Source organism: Myxocyprinus asiaticus, chromosome 21 (genome assembly GCF_019703515.2).
Source record: "Myxocyprinus asiaticus isolate MX2 ecotype Aquarium Trade chromosome 21, UBuf_Myxa_2, whole genome shotgun sequence".
NCBI lineage: Eukaryota > Metazoa > Chordata > Actinopteri > Cypriniformes > Catostomidae > Myxocyprinus > Myxocyprinus asiaticus.
Genome location: NC_059364.1, coordinates 38,652,063 through 38,677,973, shown reverse-complemented (window position 1 = coordinate 38,677,973; position 25,911 = coordinate 38,652,063). Strand labels below are relative to the sequence as shown.

Sequence of the window (25,911 nt, the reverse complement as noted above, 5' to 3'; positions counted from 1 at the left end):
GATAACAGTTACATTTAGTAAAAATGGGATTACTAGCAGGATACATTTTTTTTATTTATATCCAAAGAAACAAAAGATCCTCCTGACAAAAAATGATATAGACCGCTGCTTGCTTTAGAGTGGTACAGATATGATCAGATATGCACTTGAGATCTCTTCTGGTTCTCTCTCGTGACTCACGTGAATCAGGAGCGTTACTTCGCAAAGAGCTGGGAGATTTTTTCGATTAATTCAGACTTACGTTTTTGACACTATTTAATTTTTTTTAAATCGTGATACCGAGGTTTTGCATAAAATAATAGAAGATGCTGTAGTTAGATACACAGTCAATCCACCAATGGCTGAATATAAAGAGAAAAACAAATGTTCACAGCACTTGGCTTGATGCCGCCCTCAATCTGATAAGCTGAACATGTATGGAAATATGTGTGGCTGCGTGCTCCAATGTAACGTAGGTTAACAACACAGAGACCGATATAAAAGCTGGTAATATTTCCAGTATGATTGTACAGTGTGATTGTAGGTAGGCTTCGTCCATCATGCATGTTTACACCAGCTTAATTAAACAATAACTATGTTCTGTGTAAGTTGTGTAAGTCATAAAGCACTAAGCTACATTTTCTGAGATGTCAACAGGAATATATGTGTTTATAATATAGTGTAAGAACATACGTGACTGGGGGCCTGGGTAGCTCAGTGGTAAAAGACGCTGGCTACCACCCTTGGAGTTCGCTAGTTCGAATCCCAGGGCGTGCTGAGTGACTCCAGCCAGGTCTCCTAAGCAACCAAATTTGCCCGGTTGCTAGGGAGGGTAGAGTCACATGGGGTAACTTCCTCGTGGTTACATGCGCTATGTCTCCGTGACAATGCGCTCAACAAGCCACGTGATAAGATGCGTGGGTTGATGGTCTCAAACACGGAGGCAACTGGGATTCATCCTCCACCACCTGGATTGAGGCGAATCACTACGTGACCACGAGGACTTAAAAGTGCACTGGGAATTGGGCATTCCAAATTGGGTGAAAAAGGGGAAAAAATCCACACAAAAAACCATACGTGACAGTTATGGGCGCTTCATATCAAATCATATAATGATAGACTATAAATGGGAGAATCATCCACATCTCCTTTTACCATGATGATTCAGATAAATCGCTAATTATTGCTTTGTTCTGTGATGTGTTTGAAATGTACTGCATTTATAGCCAACATTTAGGAAGCGAAGTGATCATTTTGACAAACAGCGATATAATTTCATTTTGCTGCTCGCTCATTTTGTACCGCAAGAGGGTGCCACGTGCTCACAGCACTGACTGACATCATTATTTTAAACTGAGCTTTTTGCTTCTTGCGTTTTCAACTACACTGAAATGTTTCTGATATCTGGACTCTATCTGCAGGTGTTTATGGTTATACATTCAAATTGATTGATATACTTAAAATACTTTCTAGATATTGATTTCTAGACAATTTTCTAGATGGACTTGATTTAGATAAAAAATAATACCTAAATTGGCTTTGAGGTATTTTGTAGTTTTCTTATTTCTTATTCTTAATTACTATTATTTCTGAACATCAGTGTTATTTTAAATGAATTCATTTATTTTACTTTTACGCTGTTGACTACTTGTTTTCTAAAATAAAAAATAAAAAAACATAGATTTTTCTAACCAGGTTGCCTTGCATTCTAATAAGAAACACGTTATTTTAATCTTGTTTAAAAAATACCTATAAATGTAGGAAAATCGAATCGAGAATCGAAAATCATCCTTAAGTTTGAACATAAAAAATGTTCCAACTGTCATTTTCCAAGGACCCAACATATAATTTAAAGAATCATTTGAATGTAAGACCCAAAGGGAAATCACATTAGCTAGGTAAGCTAAAATTAGTTGTTGGAGTCCCCCTCATAGTTTAGCGTCCGTCGATCGTTTTGCAGGAGCAGGAATAGCTGCCAGTACTTTGACAAGAATTGCATATCATTGACGGTACGACAGAAAGGAACATGGTCCATATTGAAGCAGAGATACTACCTTCTCCCTGGCTGAACGGCCTGTATTCCTGTACATAGGAAAAAATGTATTGTCAAAACTTCACTGTCACTTCTCATTTCCATTATTAGGGCCCAAGCACTGAAATTGCGGAGGCCCTATTGTTCTTCTAAGGATTATTATTATTAGGGTCCATGCACTGAAAGTGTGGAGACCCTATTGTTCTTCTAAGGATTATTATTATTATTAGTAGTATTAGTATTAGGGCCCAAGCACTGAAAGTGCAGAGTCCCTATTGTTTTTCTAAGGATTATTATTAGGGCCCAAGCAGTGAAAGTAGCACCCCTTTAAAATTGGCATGTATTGGGGGCTCTGTAGCACTCCCATTTTCACCTACATTCACCAAAATTGGTACACATATCTCATCAAGCTGGACAACTTTCTTGCTGACAGTCATAAGCTCCGCCCAACAGGCAGTCAGCCATTTTATATTGTTTGAAAAATGCATGCTCTGGAATTTGAAATACTCCTAGGGGATTCATGTTACAGGTAACAAATGTGGGCGAAATCATGCCAAGACATTGACGATGCAAAAATTGCAAACAGATTTTTTATATATCAAACGGTGTTGCCATGGGGACGTGATAAGTTAATGTAAAAAAAAAGGGAAACAGGAAGTGTCTCATATCTTCTGCGTGCATTGTGTGATTTACATAAAAATTGAGCCGTATGTTTGGCCTTGCGGGCTGATCACATTGATGTGGCTGTTGTGGGTCACGGTCGTAGCGCCACCAACTGGCGGAAGGAAGTGTGGCATTTTAAACAGACTTTGAAATATCTCTCTTATGTTTACCTGAATTGCTTCAATTTTTTAGAATAATGTCAAGACAGTGCAGATTTTAAATTCTGATGGGATTCTTGATATCTTAAAGAGTGTTGCCATGCAACACATTAAATGTCATTATTCCTTTTTATGTATTCACATGTTTTTGAGGTACTTGGCATGCTTGAATTGTCATGATATTTTGCACACACATCAGAGTTGTAGGCCATTAGGCCTGGGAAAAGTTAACACAAGGGCGTGACTGGGGAGCACTGTAGCGCCACCTTTTGTCAAAAGTGGTGGGGTCAGTTTCTTCTATGGTCACCAAACTTGCCACATATATTGTTCTTATCAAGTCAGACAACTTTCAAAATTACAGCCATTTGCTCCGCCCAACAGGAAGTCGGCCATTATGGATTGAATGTGCATTTTTTTTTTTTTTTATTGCAGGCCCTGAACTTTTGAATACTCCTCCTAAGGGATTCATGTGACTGCCACAAAACTTAGGATATATTATGCCAAGACATTGAAGATGCTATATTGCGAACAGATTTGTATATATCAAACAGTGTTGCCATGGCGAGGCATTAAATTAATGGCAAAAAATGGGAACAGGAAGTGTCTCATATCTTCTGTGTGCAATGTGAGATTTAGATCAAAATTGAGATGTTTGTTTAGTCTTGGGGGCTAATCACATTAAAATAGTATGTTATTTGTTTCTATTCACTTCAGCAGTTGATTTATTATTGTTTTAAGTTTATATGTAGGCAGTTTGATAATGGTTATTTTCCCTTAGTAAACAGCTTGTTAATCGTACCTAATTGATGTGTTTTAGTTGATGCAAACCAGTGTTAAAGAAGTGTTTGAGAACATTAAGAAAGCATAAATTCATAATTAATAAAGATATTAAATATGTAATACATTGGATACACATTTTTGCTTAATGTGTATGTTAATGTTTTAGGAACAATTACTATTAAATCAATTAATGCTTAATAAAGGTCATAATAAAGCACTTATTAATGGCTAGCTAAGCATTTTTCATGACCTAATTTAAAGTGAGAACTATATATGCCTAATTAAACATTTATTAACATGGTTCAACAGCAAGTATGACCAGCTGGCCTTGGGCCAGTGTAAGATATCCATTCTCTTGTGTTGCACACTTCAAAGTGATGTGTGAAGGCGTTGACCCGCTAAAAACATCACATTATGACTTCTGTAATCTGTGTATTAGATTACAGAAAGCAAAACGCTCATTTAATGTGAAGCGTGCAACACATTCCAGACAATTTATTTAATGAAATTGCTGCCTCTTACGGTTTAACAATCAAACGACCACGTAGCGAACTGCTAATCCAGAAGAAACTGACACAGTGATCCATCAAAATAAATGTTCAGTTTAAATGGATGTGAAATTGAAGAAATTATGACAAAACAGGGCTCTGCAATAAGGACTGCCCGATGGCCCGGGGCCAGTGTGAGAGAGATTCGGGCCAGTTGCTAGGACTGTCACTTGCCCAATCGGGCCAGTGCTGCATTTATAACATTAGTGCAAGTAAACAACAAGTGAGAGAGCACAAAAATGACACAGATCGAATGAAGTCTTCTAACCGAGGAGCGAGCGAGAGTATATTTATCTCACAAAGATGCGCGAGCGCATAATATACTGGACACGCCAAGGCACAGTCCTGTGCACGCACGAGATCGTGCAGACACCGAGCACACTCTCCTAGCACTCTGCTCGCTCTTTTCCAAGTGTCTTAGCAGCAGCTATTAACAATATGTAGAAAACAGCAGGAAAACCCCCCACTTAATGAATTTCGTAGTGGGATGTGATGTCTTGTGCAACATTTTAAGTATCCCTGCACATTCCGTGTTCACACTGCACAAAATCCCCACATTTTTCGTTTTTACATGTTGTCCACACATTGGAACACAAAAAAAATCAACAGTTTCATTCTATAGGACTGAAAATCCATGTCTCTCCATGCATGTCTCATCATCATATCTCTCATATTGTAGACTGTTTAACGTGCATGTGCTCTCGTAAAGGGACAGAGCACTAGTTTATTCCCACTGTTAAAAAAAGCACATTTTCTCTCATTAATTCGCCTTTAGAGATGAAGCGCCGAATGAGACGTAATAAACTTTGTTAAACCCCAGTTATACACGTGTCTGGAAATCACAAGCTGCTCAATATCCAAAATGTAAGTATACATTTAATTAGGTAATGTTTCAAAACATAAACATTAATTCAACATGATAATGCCGTTTGATATGAAAAGAAGCAAGATCACTATGGCTATTAGGCTATTATTATCAGAGCTGTTCAGCTGCAGGGTGAAGAAGAATATTTGAAACAGTCTACTTCATATAACTGGACTGGACTACTGTAACGCTCTCATTGCAGGCCTCCCTGCATGTGCAATTAGACCCCTGCAAATGATCCCGAATGCAGCAACACGTCTGGTCTTTAATGAACCAAAGAGAGCACATGTTACACCACTCCTTGTCTCTCTTCACTGGCTGCCGGTTGATGCACGTATCAAGTTCAAGGCTCTGATGCTGGCATACAGAACAGTCACTGGGTCTGCTCCAGCATACCTAAAATCATTTATGCAGAGCTACGCTCCCACTAGAAGCCTGCGGTCGGCTAAGGAACGTCGCCTTGTTGTACCAACACAAAGAGGCACCTAAACACTTTCCCGGACTTTCAGCTTCATCGTACCACGTCGGTGGAACGACCTTCCCAACTCCATCCGTGAAGCTGACTCATTCTCTGTCTTCAAAAAACGACTAAATACACATCTTTTCCATGAGCACTTAACCAGTCATTAAAAAAAAAAAATAAATAATAATCTTCCTGTTGCACTTTATTCTGTTTTGAATACTATTCTGATGCTAGTGAAACTTTGTAATACAGCACTTTTCATACCACTGTCTCCTAAGATGATTCGCTTATGTTTTCCTCTTTTGTAAGTCGCTTTGGATAAAAGCGTCTGCCAAATGAATAAATGTAAATGTAAATGTCATATCATCTTCATAAAACACCTGTTACATGTCTAATTTCTGGACCGTACAGGTATTTTTTTTTTTTTGTGCTTTGTGCATCATTCAGTGTTGGTCTATAGGTTGTCTGATTTCATGTTATATACACATTGTTAATTCACAGATTAGGCCTAATATCTACATACTGTATATTACACATCACAACCGATTTAGTAGCAAGTCTGTTCTCTCAGCCAGTAATCAGATCTTTAACTCAGTGATTAAATCTTTGATCCTTCTTGTGAAAACACTACACATGGGCAAAAGTTGCATGACAGCATGACTAAGCGGGTGACCGAAAACCCATCATCTCCTCCACTGAACTCTTCACTTAAAAACTCATGTGTAAATGGCAGGACGGCTGAGGTTAATATGATGTATATGTTTATGAATTTATATCTGTAAAGCGCATATATGGGATTACATAAGGCATAAATCATATCTTGCAAATTATAAATGTGATTCAATTTTGGGGGACATTGTCTTAAAAACATTATATATGTAAAAAATATTTATCTTTGGACACATTTTTAAAGCCATGATGGTAAAAACAGCTATTTATCATTTTTGTGTTGGGTCCAGTGAAAATTTTGGCAGGGCCAGTAAAAATCTAAAGCACTGGCCCGAGTGGGCCAGTAGAAAAAATCCTTAGCGTTGAGCCCTGCAAAAAATATATTATTACTGCATAGTAAAAATGTAATATTCATTTTAATAAAAATAATTATTACTATTATTGTTGTTATAATAATAATAATAATAATAATTGTTGTTATAATAATAATAATTATTATTTTATTATTATTACTATTATATCAGGAATAATTATATTTTAGCAAATTTTACAAGCAGGTGTGCTGTTCTACTGAATGTACTGTAATTTTGTAATTTATACAGTGATTCTCTGTTGTGCTCATGTAATTTGACAAAAAATAACTGTTTTAGATTCAGCTGGGAAGATGTTATTGAAGAACATAAAATAATTTCATTTGATGAACTCTATGAATTCATTTGATTAGTCATATTTTTGATTAAAACAGAAACTGGGAAAACAGAGCAGAATTAGGAAAGAAAATATTTCATCTGGTCCTATTTTTTATGCCTTGCAAACTAAAACATTTGTATTTTCTTTGAAGTAATAAAAGATGTTGATGTAGTTAATATCTAATTTTGCTCATTGAAGCTTGTCATCAAAGTGGTGATTTGGCTAAAAAAAAATTGTATGAGACACAAATGTCTATTCAGCAACCACAAACTACAATTATTGTTCAATCCGGTCCACCGTGACAACTTCGCTTGTACACTTCAACAGCATAGTAAGGACATTTTCACTAATGAAATTTAATAGACACTGAATTGGCAAAATATCATTTAAAGTCAATAATATAACATTACATTATCTTTCCTATTTCTGTTTTTTTTTTTCATCACTGTCATGTGATGTGGTGACGTGCTGGCTGTTTCCAGAGCGCGCGCATAGACTATAGTGGGATTTTTGGTCTTTCCTTCTGGAATTGGATTAAATTTAATGAAATATTTATAGTAGGTCCACTGGTGAAACTGAATTAAGCCATAATTTTAATTGGCAATAATGAGAACAATACTACTCATAAAGCTTAATAGGATGTAAAATGCTAAAGTGACGTTTGAACAATTAGAGGATCTCTTTTAATAAACTGGATTTTCCTCTCTCACTATTATTCCTGTATATTGTGTTGTGTCTGTTTTTAGGGGTGCAAGCCTGAAGGGCTAGAAACCCTATTGTTTTTGTAAGGATTTTTATTAATATTATTTTTCTGCCCTAAAACTGATCATGCAGACCAAACTGTAAGGCCTAGAGACTTGAAACTTTGGGGAAAGGTAGTACTCCTACAGTCTACAACGGTGCAAAATCTTGCCCAGATCGACCTCACGGTGGCGCTACAGTGATCAAAACAAAGAAAAACACACTTTTGGGGAAATAACTCTTGAACCGTAAGATAGAATTCCTTGCGTCATGGCGAATCGTTTAAGATCTGGATGTTTTTGGCTTTGTTTTCCTACTATTTTGGATTGTTTGAAAGAAATTCAAAATGAACTCATCCTAGGCCGTTTGCCCGATTGGAACCAAACCAGTTTAGAAAGAGTCCCATTATGAAAAGTTTTTGATTTATCATCAAACGGTACACCAAAACGTTCGTAGTGGGCTGGTCCATTTTACTTAAACGGTTATAACTTTTGAACGGATTGAGATATTATAATCAAATTTGGTGCACATATGTATGGGCTCATTTTGAGGAAACAACAAAAATTGCACACCTTTGCCTCTTGGTGGTGCTATAATGATTAAAAAATAAAAAATAGCTCTAACTATGGAACCGCTGGTCTGATCAACTTGAAATTTTGCATGCAGTGTCTTTGTCCAAGGTGCCATCAAGGTCTATGAGGACAGTCGCATATCTTTAAAAACATAGCCGCCATCAACCAATCAGCTTTCAGCAGCTTTTATATAGGGTTAAATAAGGCTGATCAGAACTAAACTTGGTAGGCCTATTTGTCTCTTGGCCCAAGAGGTGTGTGCAAAATTGGAAATAAATTGCCCACCGGGAGGCGTATCGCGTTTTACATGCGTGTAAATCATTGTATATACCGCTGTGTTTCACAAAGAAACATGTTATTCATGCAATATTGTAGATCTCCTCATTCTGAACAAGTTTGCCTTAAGTACCATTGGTGTGAAACAAAACGTTCAGTAAATACTTGAGATTATTTTAAAAGATTACCTTTTAAAACTAGTTCTAGGCCGTTCGCCCAATCAGAACCAAACCAGTGCAGAAAGATTCTCTGGAGTCCCAAAATGAAAAGTTATCAAAGGAAATTAGAAATTTAGATTTATCGCCAAGCGGTATGCCAAAACGTTCATACTGGGCGTGGCCTTTTTAACTAAAATGGTTATAACTATTAAACAGAATCAGATATTGTCACCAAATTTGGTACACATGTGTATGGAGTCATTCTAAGGAAACCCAAAAACAATTGTACATCTCCACCTCTTGGTGGGACTAAAATGTTTTAAATGGCTCTAACTATGGAACGGTTGGGCCGATCCATAGTTGGGCCGAAAGGAGGATGATTTTCCAGGGGTGATTGCGGGAGGTGTGGCGCATAAGCTTCCGCTTTACGCAGATGATATTTTATTATTCGTCTCTGACCCCACTAGATCTATGCCTTGCCTCCATAGAATTATTAATTATTAATTATTAATTCCTTTTCCAAGTTCTCAGGATATAAAGTCAACTGGTCTAAATCCAAAGCTTTGGCTTTGACAGCATACTGTCCAGTAATGGCCTTCCAGCCGGGCACCTTCCAGTGGCCCAAACAATTTCATTTGTATTTTTTGTACATTAAGTATTTGGGAATTTTATTCCCAGAAAATTTGTCTGATTTAGTCAGAGTTAATTTTGATCCCTTAATAAAAAAGGTTTTCGAATGATGTGGACAGGTGGGCTTCATTACACTTATCGATAATTGGGAAGGTTGATGTAATTAAAATGAATTGTATTCCAAAATTCAACTACCTGTTACAATCTCTCCCTATAGATGTCCCCCTCTCTTATTTCAGGCAATTTGATAACATAGCGAAGTCCTTCATTTGGAATGGTAAGCCTGCCAGGTTACATTTTAATAAGTTACATAGGCCGATGGACAAAGGTGGGTTAGGCTTACCCAAGATTCTGCTTTATTATTATGCATTCGGTCTCAGACATTTGGCTCATTAGTCGCTTCCACCTGAAAGAGCCCCTCCCTGGTTTTGCATTGAACAAGAATTTCTTGCCCCTATTTTGCCATTGCAAAGCCTTTCCATCAAACTAACCAGAGAAGTTAAATCACACCCCGTTATTTCACATTTGCACTCAGTATGGACAAAAGTGTCCAGAGTGTTTAATTCAGATATTTATCTAAATGTTGCCTCGAGCCTATGGCTAAACCCCAAACTATGCATTAATAAGTCCCCTTTTTGTTGGTCTGAGTGGATTGTGAGGGGGGGTTAATACAATCGGTGATCTTTATGAGAGTGGTGTGATGAGATCCTTTGAAAATTTGGTTCAATATTTTGGGAAATATTGTCAGTTTTTATATCTCAGTTTTTTAGGTATCTTCAGCTACGACACTTGCTCTGTACTATTTTTGGGAATAGCATACACCCCCCTAGAGCGGCAGATACTCTGGGAGAGGTGATTTCTGCTTTTGGAAAAGGTCATGAGGCATCAGTGTATTACTCCTTATTAATTCAGGGTCTGGGGGACGGAGTCTCAACCACTCTCATGAGATTATGGGAGAAAGATTGGAACTTGGAATTGGAGGAGGGAGAATGGGCTAGGATTTTAAAAAACATAAAAACTGCATCTAGAGATGCAAGGGTGCACCTTATGCAATTCAAGATTTTACATCGGTTCTGTTGGACCCCCTCTAAATTGTATAGGCTTGGTCTTAAAGACACACCCACCTGCTGGAGATGCCAATCAGAGTATGGAGATTTAGCCCATGTCTTTTGAGGGTGTGTGGAAATTCAAAAGTTTTGGTTAAAGGTGCAGAGTCTGGTATGTGAGGTGTTAGGTATTCAGGTATTATTCTGCCCCAGACTCTGTATCTTGGGTGATGGGGCGGTCATTGACATTGTAAGTAGACACATAAAGAATTGGGTCTTAACCAGTGTCATGATCGCCAGGCAGATCATTTTGAGGGGCTGGAGGTTGGCTGGAGCACCCTCCTTTCAGGAGTGTTGCTCGGAGATGGGAAGGGTGGCGGCCTTTGAGGAAGTTACTTTCAGAGGAACGGGGAGGTATAAAGTGTTCGTGGAGAAATGGGTAAGGTATTTGTCATTTGTGGATGTGTGATTATTGTTGTTGTGTTTTTTAATTTTTTTTATTTTATTTGTTTATTTATTTTTTATGTATTTTTTTTTATGTGTGTGCATGTGTGTCTATGTCATTTAAGACCACTGTTATGTTGCTGGGGTTAGGGTGGGATTGGGAGGGGGAGGAGTAATAGTTGGGGTTAAGTTTGATTCTATGTATATATGTTTTGTTCTATGAGGTACATTTATGTGAGTCAGAAATTGTTAATCAGAAAAAGGTACAATCAGTAACTTTTGTCTTTGTGTCACCTTGGACTTACACTGACATCTAGCGGCTTGGATGCAGCATCATTTAAAATCAATAGTTTTCAGTTTCAGATGCTGTTGTAGAAATGTAGTATTCACAGTCAGCCATGTTTGCTTTAATCAGTGAGTGAAAGTGTCAAATAACAGGACGGTTACTGAGATTAAGCGAGTAGTATTCGGCTAGTCATGTGATTCTAACATGGCAGCCCCCATGTACGGACCCTCTTTATGTGGAATAAAACAGCTTTTATAAGGTTACTGATATGACTAGAGTCTTCATTTTAATGTGAGTGGTCATGACTGAGTGCACCTTTAAAACGTTTTTTTTTTTTTTTTTTTTTTTTTTTTTTGAGAATCAAAAATGTTTCCTGTTATAATACTCAATAAACAATGATAGAATCGCCCATAAATGTTAGCTGGTGATGATGGACTGTCTATAATGAGCAAGCAGAGGAAAAACACTGGAGGAATTGCATTAATAGTATATAATGATGATGAAGATGAAGATAGCCTGTGATCTATCTATTGATACAGTCGGAAATTAATGAATTGAGTCAATTAGTCTACATGCTAACTGCAACCCATGGCAGAATTGAACCTTGCCGTGTTTTTGAATCTGATGTACTGTATATCCTGTCAGATTTTGTTTAATGGTAACCAAGACCTAAGGGGCGTCCCAAACCGCACACTTCTGCACTATTCTATGGCATTTTGTAGTGTGAGTAGTACATTTACACTGAAAATGCAGCAAAAAGAAGTGTACTTTAAGTACCCAGATGATGCACTTTTTCAACCGTCAAAACGTTAGACACTTCATGCGCTCAGTGCACACGGCTTGCCGTACGTAGCGGAAGAGGCAGAGTTACTATGCTTCTCTTCTTGTCTGACAAAACCGTTGTAAATAATGAAGAATGTAACAGCTAGCGAAACTTCAGTGGACACAGCACCTCACAAATGTGAGTTAAATGCTTTAATATCACCCCAAGCTGTGTAAATATATGTTAAGATACAGTGTTGAACTGAGGTTGGCTATCGTGCTAAAGCTAGCGGCAACACATCACGTGCGCTTGAAACGTCACTTTCGTCAGCTGTTAAACGGTGAATGCTTTTGTGTAGTAAAAAATCGTTAAGAGTTCCATTTGTGATGAAACTACATTTTGAAAATTAATACACTACATGGCTCAGTGTATAGTATATTTTGTAAGTGTGTAGTGTGTTGTTTGGGACACAGCTCTAATGTTTTTTAGGCATTAACAGGCAATTAGAATGTACTCTTTCTGTCTTGTACCCACCGGGTAACTCAGTCGGATCCACTTTGATCAGTGACATCTCACCCTCATTCCATGTATACAGGGAGTCCAGGGCTTTTAAACTCCAAATCCAACCAAGCAAGTGTCACATAACTAGTGATGAGGTGCTCCTTTTAACACAGGTTTTCTAATTCCTGTTTTCTAATTCCTGTTTTATATAATGCATTAGCTTTTATGTTCTCTTCCTGTTTTGTATATAGTCAGCACCTCAGATATGGTATAACATTAAACTTACTCTTTTTATGCTATTCTTTAAGTTGCAGACTCTATAATAATCAGCACAAGGTCCGCAGGATGTTCTTGTGAGATTAATCACGTGCAGGAGTCTGACTCGGTGTTTCCTCCACCGGCTTGCTCATGTGATGTCAAACGGAAGCGTGCAGGACACAGTCAGGCAGGCAGCTTTATTGATTGGCCTAGTTGTTTGCTTGATGGGTGGAGAGAGCTGAACAGAGTGCGAGGATAGGTTTCTCCATCGTGTTTCCACCACCCTCTGAGTGGAAATCTCGAACAGATGCCAGATATTGTTAATGCTTTGTGGAAGTCACATAAAAGCCTTGTAATCTACTCCTTCGTTTTTCAACCTGCCGTTATGTCTCGTGCATGGTCACATGTTCTAGCCTTTCAAAATATACTTCATTGACCATGAGCAAGAATGGACGTGTTCAACACTTGCGTACAACAGTAAAACTGCTTTGTGATATTTTTTAGTACAGTCAACTCCAGGCACATACAGATGACACAGACTTGTGCAAGATATAGCGGCAAGCGGACATCCAAAGCACACGTTCGTCTTTAGAGTTATCCAACAAGCGATCACCTGTGGATCTTACCACTTCCCAAACACTTTGCGAGGCTAATGATATAGTTACAAGCAGCTCTTTACTTTATACTTTGAGCTCTTCTCATCTTACAGTTGGTTACAATAGAGTTTGATGTTAGCATGTTGCTAAGCTAACAACACATAAAAATACATAGCATGCACAAATATAGGCTACAGTGATACACTTTAAATTAGTTTGAACTATTTTTATTGATGACTCATTATTTCAGTATCTGAAACGGGAAACTCGACTCAGTTGATTGCAATAGAGTTCGACGTTAGCATGTTGCTAAGCTAACAAAGCATAAAAATAGATAGCACACACAGATATTGGCTAAAATGTTAATTTTTTTATTAATGTGAACTATTTTTATTGATACTTTAACTGACCTCTTCTCATCACAAAAAGGCTCTGTTCCAAAAACCTAGTAAACTGCCATGCTGTCTACCACCTACATAAGCAGGTACCTTCTAGGGAAGCATCTTAATTGAAATGGAGCCTCATCAATGACTGATCTGGAATGCTGTACATAGGCAGCAACTCTGTGCGCCATAAAAATAGCACTCCTCAAGCAAAGCACACAGGAGACTCGACTTACAATTGATTACAGTGGAGTTTGACGTTAACATGTTGCTAAGCTAACATCGCATAAAAATACATACCACGTACAAATAATGATACTCTTTCAATTAGTTTGAACTATTTTTATTGATGTTCTAATTATTTCAGTATCTGAAATGAGAGACTTGACTCACATTTGATTGCAATAGAGTTTGACGTTAGCATGTTGCTAAGCTAACAAAGAATAAAAATAGATAACACACACAAATATTGGCTAAAATGATACACTTTAAATTAGTTTGAACTATTTTTATTGATGGTTCTCATTATTTCAGTGTCCGAAAGTATCCGAAACGGGAGACTCGACTCACAGTTGATTGCAGTAGAGTTCAACGTTAGCATGTTGCTAAGCTAACAAAGCATAAAAATAGATAGCACACATATATTGGCTAAAATGGTACATTTTTAATTAATGTGAGCTATTTATATTGATACTTTAACTGAGCTCTTCTCATCACAGAAAGGCTCTGTTCCAAAAACATAGTAAGCTGCCATGCTGTCTACCGCCTACATAAGCAGGTACCTTCTAAGGCAACATTCTGAAATGGGACCTTATAAGTGACTGAACTGGAATGCTATACATAGGCAGCAACTCGTTAAAATTGAGACTTGACTCACAATTGATTGCAATGTAGTTTGATGTTATCATGTTGCTAAGCTAATATCGCATAAAGATATGTAGCACGCATAAATATTGACTAAAATGATACATTTTTAAGTAGTTTTAACTATTTTTATTGATAGTTCTCAGTATTTCAGTATTCAAAAGTATTCAAAACGAGATAATTGATTGCAATAGAGTTTGACGTTAGCATGTTGCTAAGCTAATGACATGATACTTTAATGAACGTAAAAATACTTAAGACACAAACATATTGGCAAAAAAAATGCAATATTAAATTAAACTACTTTTTATCTATACTTTTCAGTATTGTATGAAATGTATTTAGAATCAATGTTTTTCTTATTTGTCCACCATCTTTATATTTATTTTTTTTACTATTTATTCTGGGAATATATTTGCTAAAGATACGCGCGGCGAGTCTGCATCATTATTTTATAACTTCAACAAAATCATCACAAATATATTGTGAATATTTGATATATTGCAAGCTCTTCTAATTTCTACTAATTTCTCTTGTTAAGACCATTTTCTCTGTGCATTTTCCCTCCTTGGCTCATAGTAATAATCATAAAGCAACCTGAAAGCAACAGATGTCAATTCAGGAAACTGTGACTGACAAGTGCAGGGACCTTTTTCAAATGATTGCTGTATTTGATAGTTCTTGTCAATTTTATAATGACCTGGAAGGTCATTTCTAAACAAGGGTTTGCACATACACATCTATAATAAGTTTGCCTTCTGAATAGCATGCCTCGCATTGAATTTAACATCTTGTATGCAACATGATAGTAAAATTGATAATTTCATGTGTTTGTTGTTCTGAAATACTTTGTGGAATGTGAAGTATGTCTCTTAAAAGCACATGCTCACTTCCTTCCTTACATTTACAGGCATTCTACTTCTGCTGTCTTGTACTTTGTCCTTTTGTTAAATTTGTGCACTGAACATGTGCCCAGGAACAAGCAATTTTCCACTAAAAAAAGTTACATTGGTGTATTTATAGCCTAAACCCCCCTGCCCTCCATCCAGGCCTATAGCATGAATCATTGATGTTCCTGTTTCTCTGCTTTGTTGTTGCTTTCAGCAGTCACGTTGGCAGGTGTACGAGCATGCATGTCTGGATAAGTGGCGCTTTCTTTGCTTCCTTCACTCTGAGATGTGAGAGAAAGCCCTGCAAACAAAAAGAACATTTAAAGAGGTGTCACAAATTTGTTGGGAATTTCAGGGTGTTTGTGTCAATGAAAGACTTGGTGTCTGCAAGCTGCTGGATGGAACAATCCCCATTCATGTGTGCATACAGTTTAACTTGAGAGGTTGAGGAGAATTTGATTCCCACTGTATGTCTACCATCACTCCAAGTGACGACAGAATGCCTTAAGCTGGGTTCACACTGACGATTTTGCCATCTGAGACCTGTTTCGGTGATCGTAAAACATTTCCTTCGTCGTAGAGAAAAATCATCAGTCTTTGATCGCTCAGTTTGACATGTTCACCGACAGCCGATACAGTGAATCTTAGCCTCCAACAAAGTTCTGGCCATGTCAGAAATTTTGCATTGTGGTCAGCGCTGTCAATTGAGACAATTTGGATCAAAGTCTTGGGTGCAATGTGTATTGTACAGTCTGATAAATGATGATCGTAGAGGACCATAGAAATCGAACAACCAGCTTTAGACTTGCATAATGGGCCTCAGCTTTTTTGCCACCTGTTTTCCTCTTTTCTTTTTGAGACACATTTGACCATTCTGGCAGCTGTCACTTTCTCTGGTTCCCTTTACACGTGGCATTAACATGCATTTTCAGCTCTGATCACAATCAGATAGCACTTGAACTCTTTGCACACCAGAGGCAACGCGATAATGCACAAAACGAATCGCAGACGAACTGCACTTTCGTCTAATGATCGCCGTTAGCACATTCACGCCTTTACAATAGGCAGCGCTAATAGAAAGCAATTTTACTCCCCTACGGTAGGTAGCGCAAAGCACCTTTCAGCTACCATGGACAATACAAAAGACAAGCAAGCGAGTTCTCTAGCGAGACGATCGATAACATAAAATGCATCTCTCTATATGCTGCTGCAGTGATGACGAGTGTGTTGTTGATTTGCTCAACGAGGAAAATAAAATGTGAGACACTTTAACAAACTATTGCTATTCACCTGCTGTATAAAGGGGGCCTCTGTATCATAATTGTGCGGCAACAATAAATAGTCAACACAACTTTCTATTGCGTTGCAACGTGCTGTCCAACAAAACGAAATTGCTTGTTTGGTGCGGTTCTTTTCAATGAATGAGCCAAACTGATTGATGTATCAGGCTGAATCGAACACAGGAGATACCGCTCTGAATCATGTACTGAATCGGCAGGTTATTTTGACCAACTCAAGAATTGTTTTTATGTTATAAGGACAGAGTAATGTGAAAAATAAATACAGTAAAAAACTTAATTGCTAAGCAGAAATAAAAAAGTATACATTCTAAACATGATACACAATTCACATCATGTACACAGTATACTAAAGCAATATCACATGAGCCAGAGTGCTGTATGTCCAGCTTCGGTTGTAGGCATGATATATGGACAATATAGCATGGTTTTTAGTATGTGTTCAACAAATCAATTTAAATGCTACATAAATAGTACAAATGATGCTTGTAAACAATAAACATGTAACAAAATATATTAAATGCAATATAAAATCATATTTATTGATGGAATATATGGATTTGTTCATTTGTGAAAAGCTATAATGTGAATAAAATGATGAAAAACTAAGCAAATATAAATGGTAAAATTCATTTTTTTTGTAATGTTCCACGTTAGAAAGTCCCAAGTATAATTACCATCATTAGCTGGAAGAGAATTTCTTTCATATGTAAGCAAAGTGGACATTATAACTGAAATATACCCATATGAATCAATATCAGAATCGAATTGAGTTGAAAGCTTGTGAATCAGAAACAAATCGGAAAATCTGTATAAATACCCAACCCTACTCATAACACACACAAGACTGTCTTTTGACGCCACCTGCTGGTTTAAGGGTGCTTTCACCTGGGTCTGAATGATGTCAAACTTCGGTTCGTTTGGGTGATATGAACGCGGTTTTCTGAACTCGGGTGCGCACCTTGGAACCACACCCAAGTCCGCTTGAAAAGGTGGTCTGGGTTACAGTTCACGTTGATGATGTTATCAGACCGCGGTTCACACCAAAATAATATGATGTGAACAGAGACCAGCGGAGGGGGGGAGGGGAGGAAACTCTGGATCGGCCCTAGCAATTGAACCAAGTGTGAAAGCCACCCTTAATCTTTAATGTCACAGGGATGAATGAAAATTCACTTATCTGCACTGCTCTTACACATTAGTTTAGAATGTCATGCACACAAGTGGAGTGATGCAAACAGTAAAGCTTCCCAGTGCTGATGGTGTGAGCTATCAGCACTCTTGGAACACCTCTTGACCAATCATGTTTGAGGACCAGAACTAACTGTTGTATAAATTACAATAAATATTAAAAATCTTAAAAGCAAAGATTATAAACAAGAGTTAAATATCTTATTTGGGTGTATAGTGATAAATTGGCATTGTGTGACTGTTGGCATACTGCAGATGTGTTTAGCTCAGCATAGAGCCAAATTCCTTGTATGTGTAAGCGTACTTGGCAATAAAGCTGATTCTGATTTTGGTTGCTGGCCATCAATTTAGTTCAGCACTCCTTTTCTGTCTCAGAATCAACAAAGCTGTACCGGCATGACCAAAGAATTACCTCAAATATTTCTAAAGCATTCTAGAGCTTGCATAGTATTGAAATATATCGGTGAGCGCATATTAACGTTTTTTTCTTTTTATTTTTTTTCTGTCTACTTGAATTCTCAGCCACATTTGTGTATGCAAACATGTTTGTGTGTATTACAAATTGTGTATATTTGTTACTGGATGTCTTTCAGTGTTGAATGTTTTGAAGTCAAACAGTGACACACGATGGTGTTTTCATGATCAGTCATTAGTGTCAGTTAAGAGAACCCAAATATAATTGTTATCTGTCAGTGTTAATAGGTTTTTAAATGGTTAGTATCAGTCTAGTTGTGTAATGTAAGGTCTTTTTTTTTTTTTTTTTTTTTTCAACAAATTCAAACCGTTTTGAGCAAAAATCAGTTGAAGGATGAAGTGCGTAATTTATGTGACTCCAGTATATATTATCTTATTTCCAAATATCTAATAGAAAAAGGTTACTTTAAACTAACTGGAAAATGTGGATTTAGACTGAATAGTTTGAAGCACGAGTGTATTGCTGGGTATTTATACAGATTTCCCAATTTTATTTGATTCCGATTTAAAAGCTCACAATTCAACTCTATTCCAATTTTGATTCAGATTAATTTGGGTTTATTTCATTTATAATGTCTGTTTTGCTTTTATATTAAATAAATTCGAGTTTGGGTGATGCCATGCGAAAGGCAGACGTGTGAGAGACAGCTCTGCGCACTTTGCAATTTTTTTTTATTATTTTCATGATATAATCCGGTGAAATTCAATATACCCAGTTACACATTTACTGTTTGAAGTAAACATGGCAAAGAAGTCAAAATCCTCGGGCTCTGGAGACATTAAAAGACACTTACGGGTTCAAGATGAAAGCCCAGACAGGCCAGGGACTCGATTTGGATGGCGCGGCAGGAGAAGGAATCCAGCGTCAACTGTCCAACGTGTCGGTGATGTTGACGTAGGTACTTGCGGACTTGGAGGATCTCGCTGTAATACGCCGATCGATTACGGCGATGGAAAACAGATGTTGAAAAACGAATCGATTATTTAGAGGCATCAGAGAGGGAATTAGCCGCTAATCCGCGACCAGAGTTCATTTGGAACATTTGAAGATTGAAAAGCTTGAAGATCTTGAGAATATATTAAAGAGATTCTCTCAGATAATGCTGTAAATTATACAGGGAACCTTCTCACTTGGAACATTACGTAAGTAAAAGATCGATCTTGGAATGTTTTTTTTTTTTGTTGTTGTTTTTTTTATATTCCAATACGATATTGGGAAGATTGTGATTAATTGAAAAGGCGAAATTTGAACCCAGCCCTACACGAATGTGTAAATTAGTAAGCTAGAGCCTCTGTGACTTACCAGGAACAGGGTAACCGATACTTGTTTATGCTGCAGAATCCTGGAAACTTTATTTCTGTTCAGTTTCTGAGCTGTAAAATGAGACGTGACAAAGGGATCTATTAAAACATAAAAGTTATACTAGATTATGTGTACAGATGCTTTCAGAAGCATGGGAAGTTGATGGGGCGTGTTGTTATAACGGTCTAAAAGTGTCATTTGCAGCAGTATAGTATGATAATCATAATCAGAAGCATCGACCCACATTGAAATGCATCAGATTGCTGCCCTTCACCCCTGAAATAGTGTGTACTGTATTTGACAAACTTTGCCTCATAATATTTAAATGACATGCATTTTGTATTTCTTTAATTTCTTTCTAACTCTCCTATATGAAGATAATTTAATGCCAAAAAGATCTGAATGCATAGAGTAAGATTTGTGAAAGTGTAAATAAAATTGCATGTGTAAAAACATTTTGCATGCGCACAGAACGTTTTGTAAAGGTGTAAATCAATTTGCAGTATTTTAATGTAAGTGTAAATTAGGTGATGTGAATCTGTAACTTCATAACACAATATAAATTTTATCTGTATTCTGCGGACTTCAGTCTTACTCTTTTGTTGCTTTTTTTCCCACCTTAATTTGGCCAAAAATATTGCAAACCTGAAAGCAGCAGTGTAACAGTTTGGGAAAGGAGGATGCAGGAACCAGAGTAACAAACAACAAAACTTTAATCAAACAGAACATCAAACTGAAAACACAGCAACATAAACACACACAGAGCGGCCGCGTGTGTCTCTCTCTCTCTCTCTCATATCTCTGGCATCCCCGGCTCTTCCCTTATCTCCCTCACGCTGATTAGGCAACTCGGTGCCGGGCGTGTATCCTCATGGCCCGGCCACACCCTCCTCCTCATCACACTCCTCCACCGCCTTATTCAGGCCGGGGCGCCATCTGGACCACCCGATGGTCCTCCCCGCCTCCTGAGAATCTGAGAGAGTCGAGGGGAGGGAGGGGGAGAGAGAAAGAGCAAGCGGGAGAGACGGACAGACAGAGAGCGAGAGAGAGAAAAGAAACTTTCGCACACCCAGTCCTCAGCCACTTCTCCGCCCATTGGCGGACGACAGCCACTCCTGCATCCCCTGGCGGATGGTAGCGGTTCCTCCGCCTCCCGGTGGACAGCAGCGAGTCCTCCATCCCCTGGCGGACGGCAGCGGCGGCTACTCTTCCTGGTGGACGGCAGCAGCGACGACGACTCCTGGTGGACGGCAACGGCTCCTCCTCCTCCTGGTGGACGGCAGCAGCGAGTTCTCCCGGACAGCGTGCCCTTCCTCCTTTCCCGGGTTTCGGCATCAGTGTAACAGTTCGGGAAAGGAGGATGCGGGAACCGGAGTAAAAAAAACCAAACCTTTAATCAAACAGAACATCAAACTGAAAACACAGCAACGTAAACACACACACAGGGTGGTCTCGTATTTGTCTCTCTGGCATTCCCGGCTCTTGCCTTATCTTTCTCCCGCTGATTAGCCAACTCAGCGCCAGGCGTGTATCCTCACGGCCCGGCCACACCCTCCTCCTTGTCACAAGTGGTATGCAAGCAAAGTAAGGGTGTCATGAACAGCAAAATTGGTTGACCACATAGAATCAGTCTGTATGTGTGAAAATAGACTTCTGCAAAATTGTAAATTACTCTTGTTTGTGGTGAAAATAATTTTTAAATAATTGTACATTTAAATTTTACTTGTTAATGGCTGTACCAGCGAAACAGTTAACAGATTTAACAGTTATTGTCACAAATTTGCTTATTTGATGATGACCATTTCTTGGTCACTATGTCAGATATTTGTAAACATCCATCCATCCATCCGTCCTCCCACCCACATATTTGTATCAATAAATGGTGTCGCCTCAACTCTACACAAAGAATATATGAATACCCCTTGCGCTTGCAAAACTGTAAAAAAAAAAAAGATGTGCCAAAAGTGGGAGCGCAACAAACGAGAAGACGGAACAGTGTATATCGGATTATTGCTGAGAAATATATTCACCACAAACAAAAGTCATTAACAATTTTGCAGGAGTTTATTTTTACACATAAAGACTGATTCTGTGCGGTCAGTCAACTTTGCTGGTAATGACCCTTAGTTTGCTTGCATACCGCTGTTTGCAGGTTTGCAATGTTTTTATCGATATTTAGGTAGAAAAAATTGTAAGTCCAAAAAAGAATATTAAATTTTTTGAAAAATTATTCTGTGTTGATATGAAGTCACAGATTCACAACACATGATTTACACTTATGCAAAGCATAAAATACTGCAAATCTTTTTTTTTCTTATGTTTGCAACTTGATTTACACCTTTACCAAATGTTCTGTGCACACGCAAAATGGTTTTACGCTTGCAATTTGATTTACGCTTTCACAAATCTTACTCTGTGCATGCAAATTTTCTATCACGCTTTTAACTTCATTTAGCCTACGCTTTTACAAATCTTATTTTGCGCATGCATATTTTTTTGCCACAAATGAACCTTTATACTCCTGTTCATGTTGCAGGATCCTCCAGCAGCAGAATGAAGACCTTCGTTGCCGTCTATCCCAGACCACTCATAACATGGAAGCAATGGAGACGGAGTTTGAGACCAGTCGACATTACATGCAGGCAGAGTTGGGTCGCACCAGAGACGACCTGGAGAAAATGAGGGACAAATTCAGAAGGTTAGCTGAGCACGCATACAAACTGGTCACTGGTAAATCACCTGGTAGTTATGGTTTCTACCAGTAGAGACTAACTGCTTATGTTAACCAGTCAAACCTGCACACACCAGATCATGTTATCACTGCAATCTTGCTGGCACACTCACTTCCTCTTGGTTGCTGCCATTTTTTATTATTTTTTTTCCTACCCTTTTCTTCCCAATTTGGAATGCCCAATTCCCAATGCACTCTCTAAGTCCTCGTGGTGACGTAGTGACTCGCCTCAATCTGGTTGGCGGAGGACGAATCTCAGTTGCCTCCATGTCTGAGACCGTCAACCCGCGCATCTATTCACGTGGCTTATTGACCCCGTTACCGCGGAGACGTAGCGCATGTGGAGGCCCACGCTATTCACCGCGGCATCCACGCACAACTCACCACATGCCCCACCGAGAGAGAGAACCACACATTATAGCGACCATGAGGAGGTTACCCCATGTGACTCTACCCTCCCTAGCAACCAGGCCAATTTGGTTGCTTAGGTGACCTGGTTGGAGTCACTCAGCACGCCCTGGAATCGAACTCGCGACTTCAGGGGTGGTAGTCAGCGTCAGTACTTGCTGAGCTACCCAGGCCCCAGGTTGCTGCCGTTTTTAATGAGTAAGATCAAAGCAGGCAAATGAATGAGCTTTTAGTGGTATGAAGTTGACAGCCTTCACTTAATCCCACTGACTGGTGCTGGCATGTTGAGTTGCAGGACCCCGGCTGAGGTCAGGCAGACCCAGTCCACAGTGCAACTGGACTAGGGACTGCTAAGTCGCCTAGACATTCAGCACATATAGAAAGACGTCTCTATCTAAAAGACATCTTTTCTCATTAGCATTTCATTATTTTAAATGAGATTTAGAAGGGTGGCATAATTCTCGCCTCATTCATAGAAACGGGAATTGTAAGGAGCTTAATGATTATGATGCAGATTCCACTGAACGATTCCAGTCCTTTAACAATTCAATTAAAGGTTTTTTAGTACTTTTGAGGAAGCACCGCAGCTGAAGTTTAAGGAGAGACTCTCTGTTTGGCAGGCCAAGGGCCTTTTTAAAAAATGGAACTGTTTCTGAGTAAGAACCTACTTCTAGTCCTCACACATGTTGTCACTAATGATTATTTGGTCTGGATACTGTGCTTTGCACACCCAGTAGACCATTACAATGTTTCTTTGAACCTTTTTTAATTTTTATTTCAACAAACATAAATGGAAGTTGTCGATTGTTTAGAACGTGATTTGAACTATTGCAGAGTTAATTAAATTGTCTCAACGAATGTTGCTCTGCTGTGCTGTAAAAAAAATAAAAATAAATTGTGCCTAACAGCTTAGTCTTTAGGAAATCAAATATTTTTTAACAGGCAATCAAGCAGCTCTATTGTTTGACAAATGACTCACATTTTTGCAGGCTAATTAAGGGTTAGGTTTGAGACCCTTAAGTGGCTGTTATGTGTTACTTTAATTACCAGTATTGGAGGAGAACAGCAAACTGGCAGACCTGTGGGGTGAGATTGTGCCTGATTTTAATGAGCACAAGTTTGCTTCGAGCTGGTGCGGCTTGTGTAAGGATTTAGTGGCACAGTAATGATCACTTCATCTCTGTTTAACTGCAAAATGTAGCCTCTGCCACGTAGTCAGGATGTTTGTTGTGCAAAGGCCAAACATGGTTTCTACGACCATGAATCAGCACTGTGTTGATTCAAGGTCTTATAACTTCAGATGCACCATTAACTGTTTGTTGTATGGGAAATTTTGACATAGTATCCTAAACAAGTGCAATGTGATAAAGCAACATGCAATAAAACACAATCACAACCCATTTTGTTTCTGTAATATAACAGAATTCTGAGTGAAACGGGGTATTCAGTGAGGGAAAAAATATTTTATTTATCTGGAATTGATTGGATTTTGCAAAGTTGCTGTTCCAGACCAGAATTCGGCAAGACCTGGAAGTGAGTTTGCAATTGATAGTGGAAGCCTATCGATTAAGTCAATTTAGTTGCAAGATATATTTGTTGAGAAAGGCTTCCAAATAAAGATAATTTAATCTGTAATAATGAAAATAATGTCAGAGGTAGATTTGAGGGCTTTTCTCACAGGACGCATTCTTGTGTCTGTCTGTCTTTTTGTTGGTCCATATGCACGAATCAAACAGACAATTTTGGAGCGTCTTGCTGTGGTTCCGTCACGCTTCACTGGTATTTAGCATCTTTCACATAAACTTTTAATTTTTAAGATGCTGTGTCAAGTTAAGTGCAGTTTGAAACTTTGGAAAACTCATCTCAATACACCAGTATTCGGAGTTGTGCTCTGTCCAGAAGTCTTTGAACGCAAGAAAGTGTCCTGCAGTGTGAGTCTTCTAAAGGCCCTGGCATACTCATGGCGAAGTGCTTCTTTGTTATTTGTTCAGAGCAAAAAAGAAGTTCGAAACATCTGAGCAAAGGCATACTGTTTGTGAACATTCAGACAACGGCCACACTGCTGTGGGAGGCATTTAGATTTGCATTTAAATATGAGGACGAACAAAACTACATGGGAAACATCAACTAATATGACATTAAAATGTGTTATCAATGACTTTATGCCTCATTCAATGAGTTGAAATCACACAAGATCAGTAGAAGTAGCTGTTTTAACTGCTCAATGATGATTTAAAGTAATATGTATGCAGTAGAGAATGTGTAATTTGTCAGTTTGTATTCTACATTCGCTATAATGGCCATAATATGCACCCAGTCCATTCTGTTGTTTTAACTTATGATGATACTGATACTACTGCAAAGATGGGTGTATAAAAGAGTGTTAATGGGCAGAATACAGACAAAAGAATGATGATAAGAGAGGCATACCCCTTACTTTGGGTTGATGTGCTAATGGCTTACTCTGCAGACGGCACATGAGTAAAGCAGCTTATCAAACAACAGAGTGAATGGGCACTTAGGAGTATTTGAGTAGATTTTATTCCTTTTGTAGACTAATTAAACAAAAAATAGCATGATATGGTCTTGGAAAATGTCACCGTTCGCTTATAACTGCATGCCAGTGTGTTCATGTTGACTGAACAATGCAACTGAAAAATCTGTTGGCGTCAAATTAGGTGGAGCTCTAGGTCACCTCTACCGATGAAGTGGACCAATGGCAGTAAGAAGGTGTTTAGCAGCCGGTACGAAGTTTTCCAGAAAGTTTACCATGATGTCACACTCGTTCATTCTTCGATTTCGTATGAAGTGTGCCTGGGCCTTAACTCATTTTGTGTTCTTGCTCTCGGTAAGTGTGGTTTGTTGACTGTACAGCTGGAGTTGCACTGACTGCCCCCTGCTGACTGTGACTCAAAATATGACGGTGGTACTTCAAGCTTGAATTGCTCCGTTGGTAAGAAAAAAACAAAAACACATTATTTTTAGGCACTAAATGAGCATGTTAAATCAACAGCCTTATTTATTACATTAACGTTAACTGTTACGTTAACGTAAACGTTAAATTACTGTGTAAACTATTGCTGAGATTTCAGAGAGGCTGCAACAGTACAACTGTAGCCTAAAACAATGACTATATAGCTAATTGGCTCTTGGTAAAAACAAATTATTTTTTAAATAATGTGCACTCATGAATCGTACGTAATAAGACCATTTATTAAGAAATTAAATAGGGTCAATTTGGATTTGATGTT

The 25,911-nt window shown here is 38.3% G+C and overlaps 1 protein-coding gene across 3 annotated transcripts in view; it reads left to right on the top strand.

Annotated features, from left to right (window-relative positions):
- The window catches only part of LOC127412292 (tight junction-associated protein 1-like), a 144,436-nt gene that overhangs the window by 88,904 nt on the left and 29,621 nt on the right, over positions 1–25,911 (top strand). For all 3 annotated transcript variants that reach the window (XM_051648531.1, XM_051648530.1, XM_051648532.1), the window contains one exon: positions 22,058–22,219. In XM_051648531.1, coding sequence (XP_051504491.1) covers positions 22,058–22,219 — 162 coding nt within the window. The remainder of the gene's footprint in view (positions 1–22,057; positions 22,220–25,911) is intronic.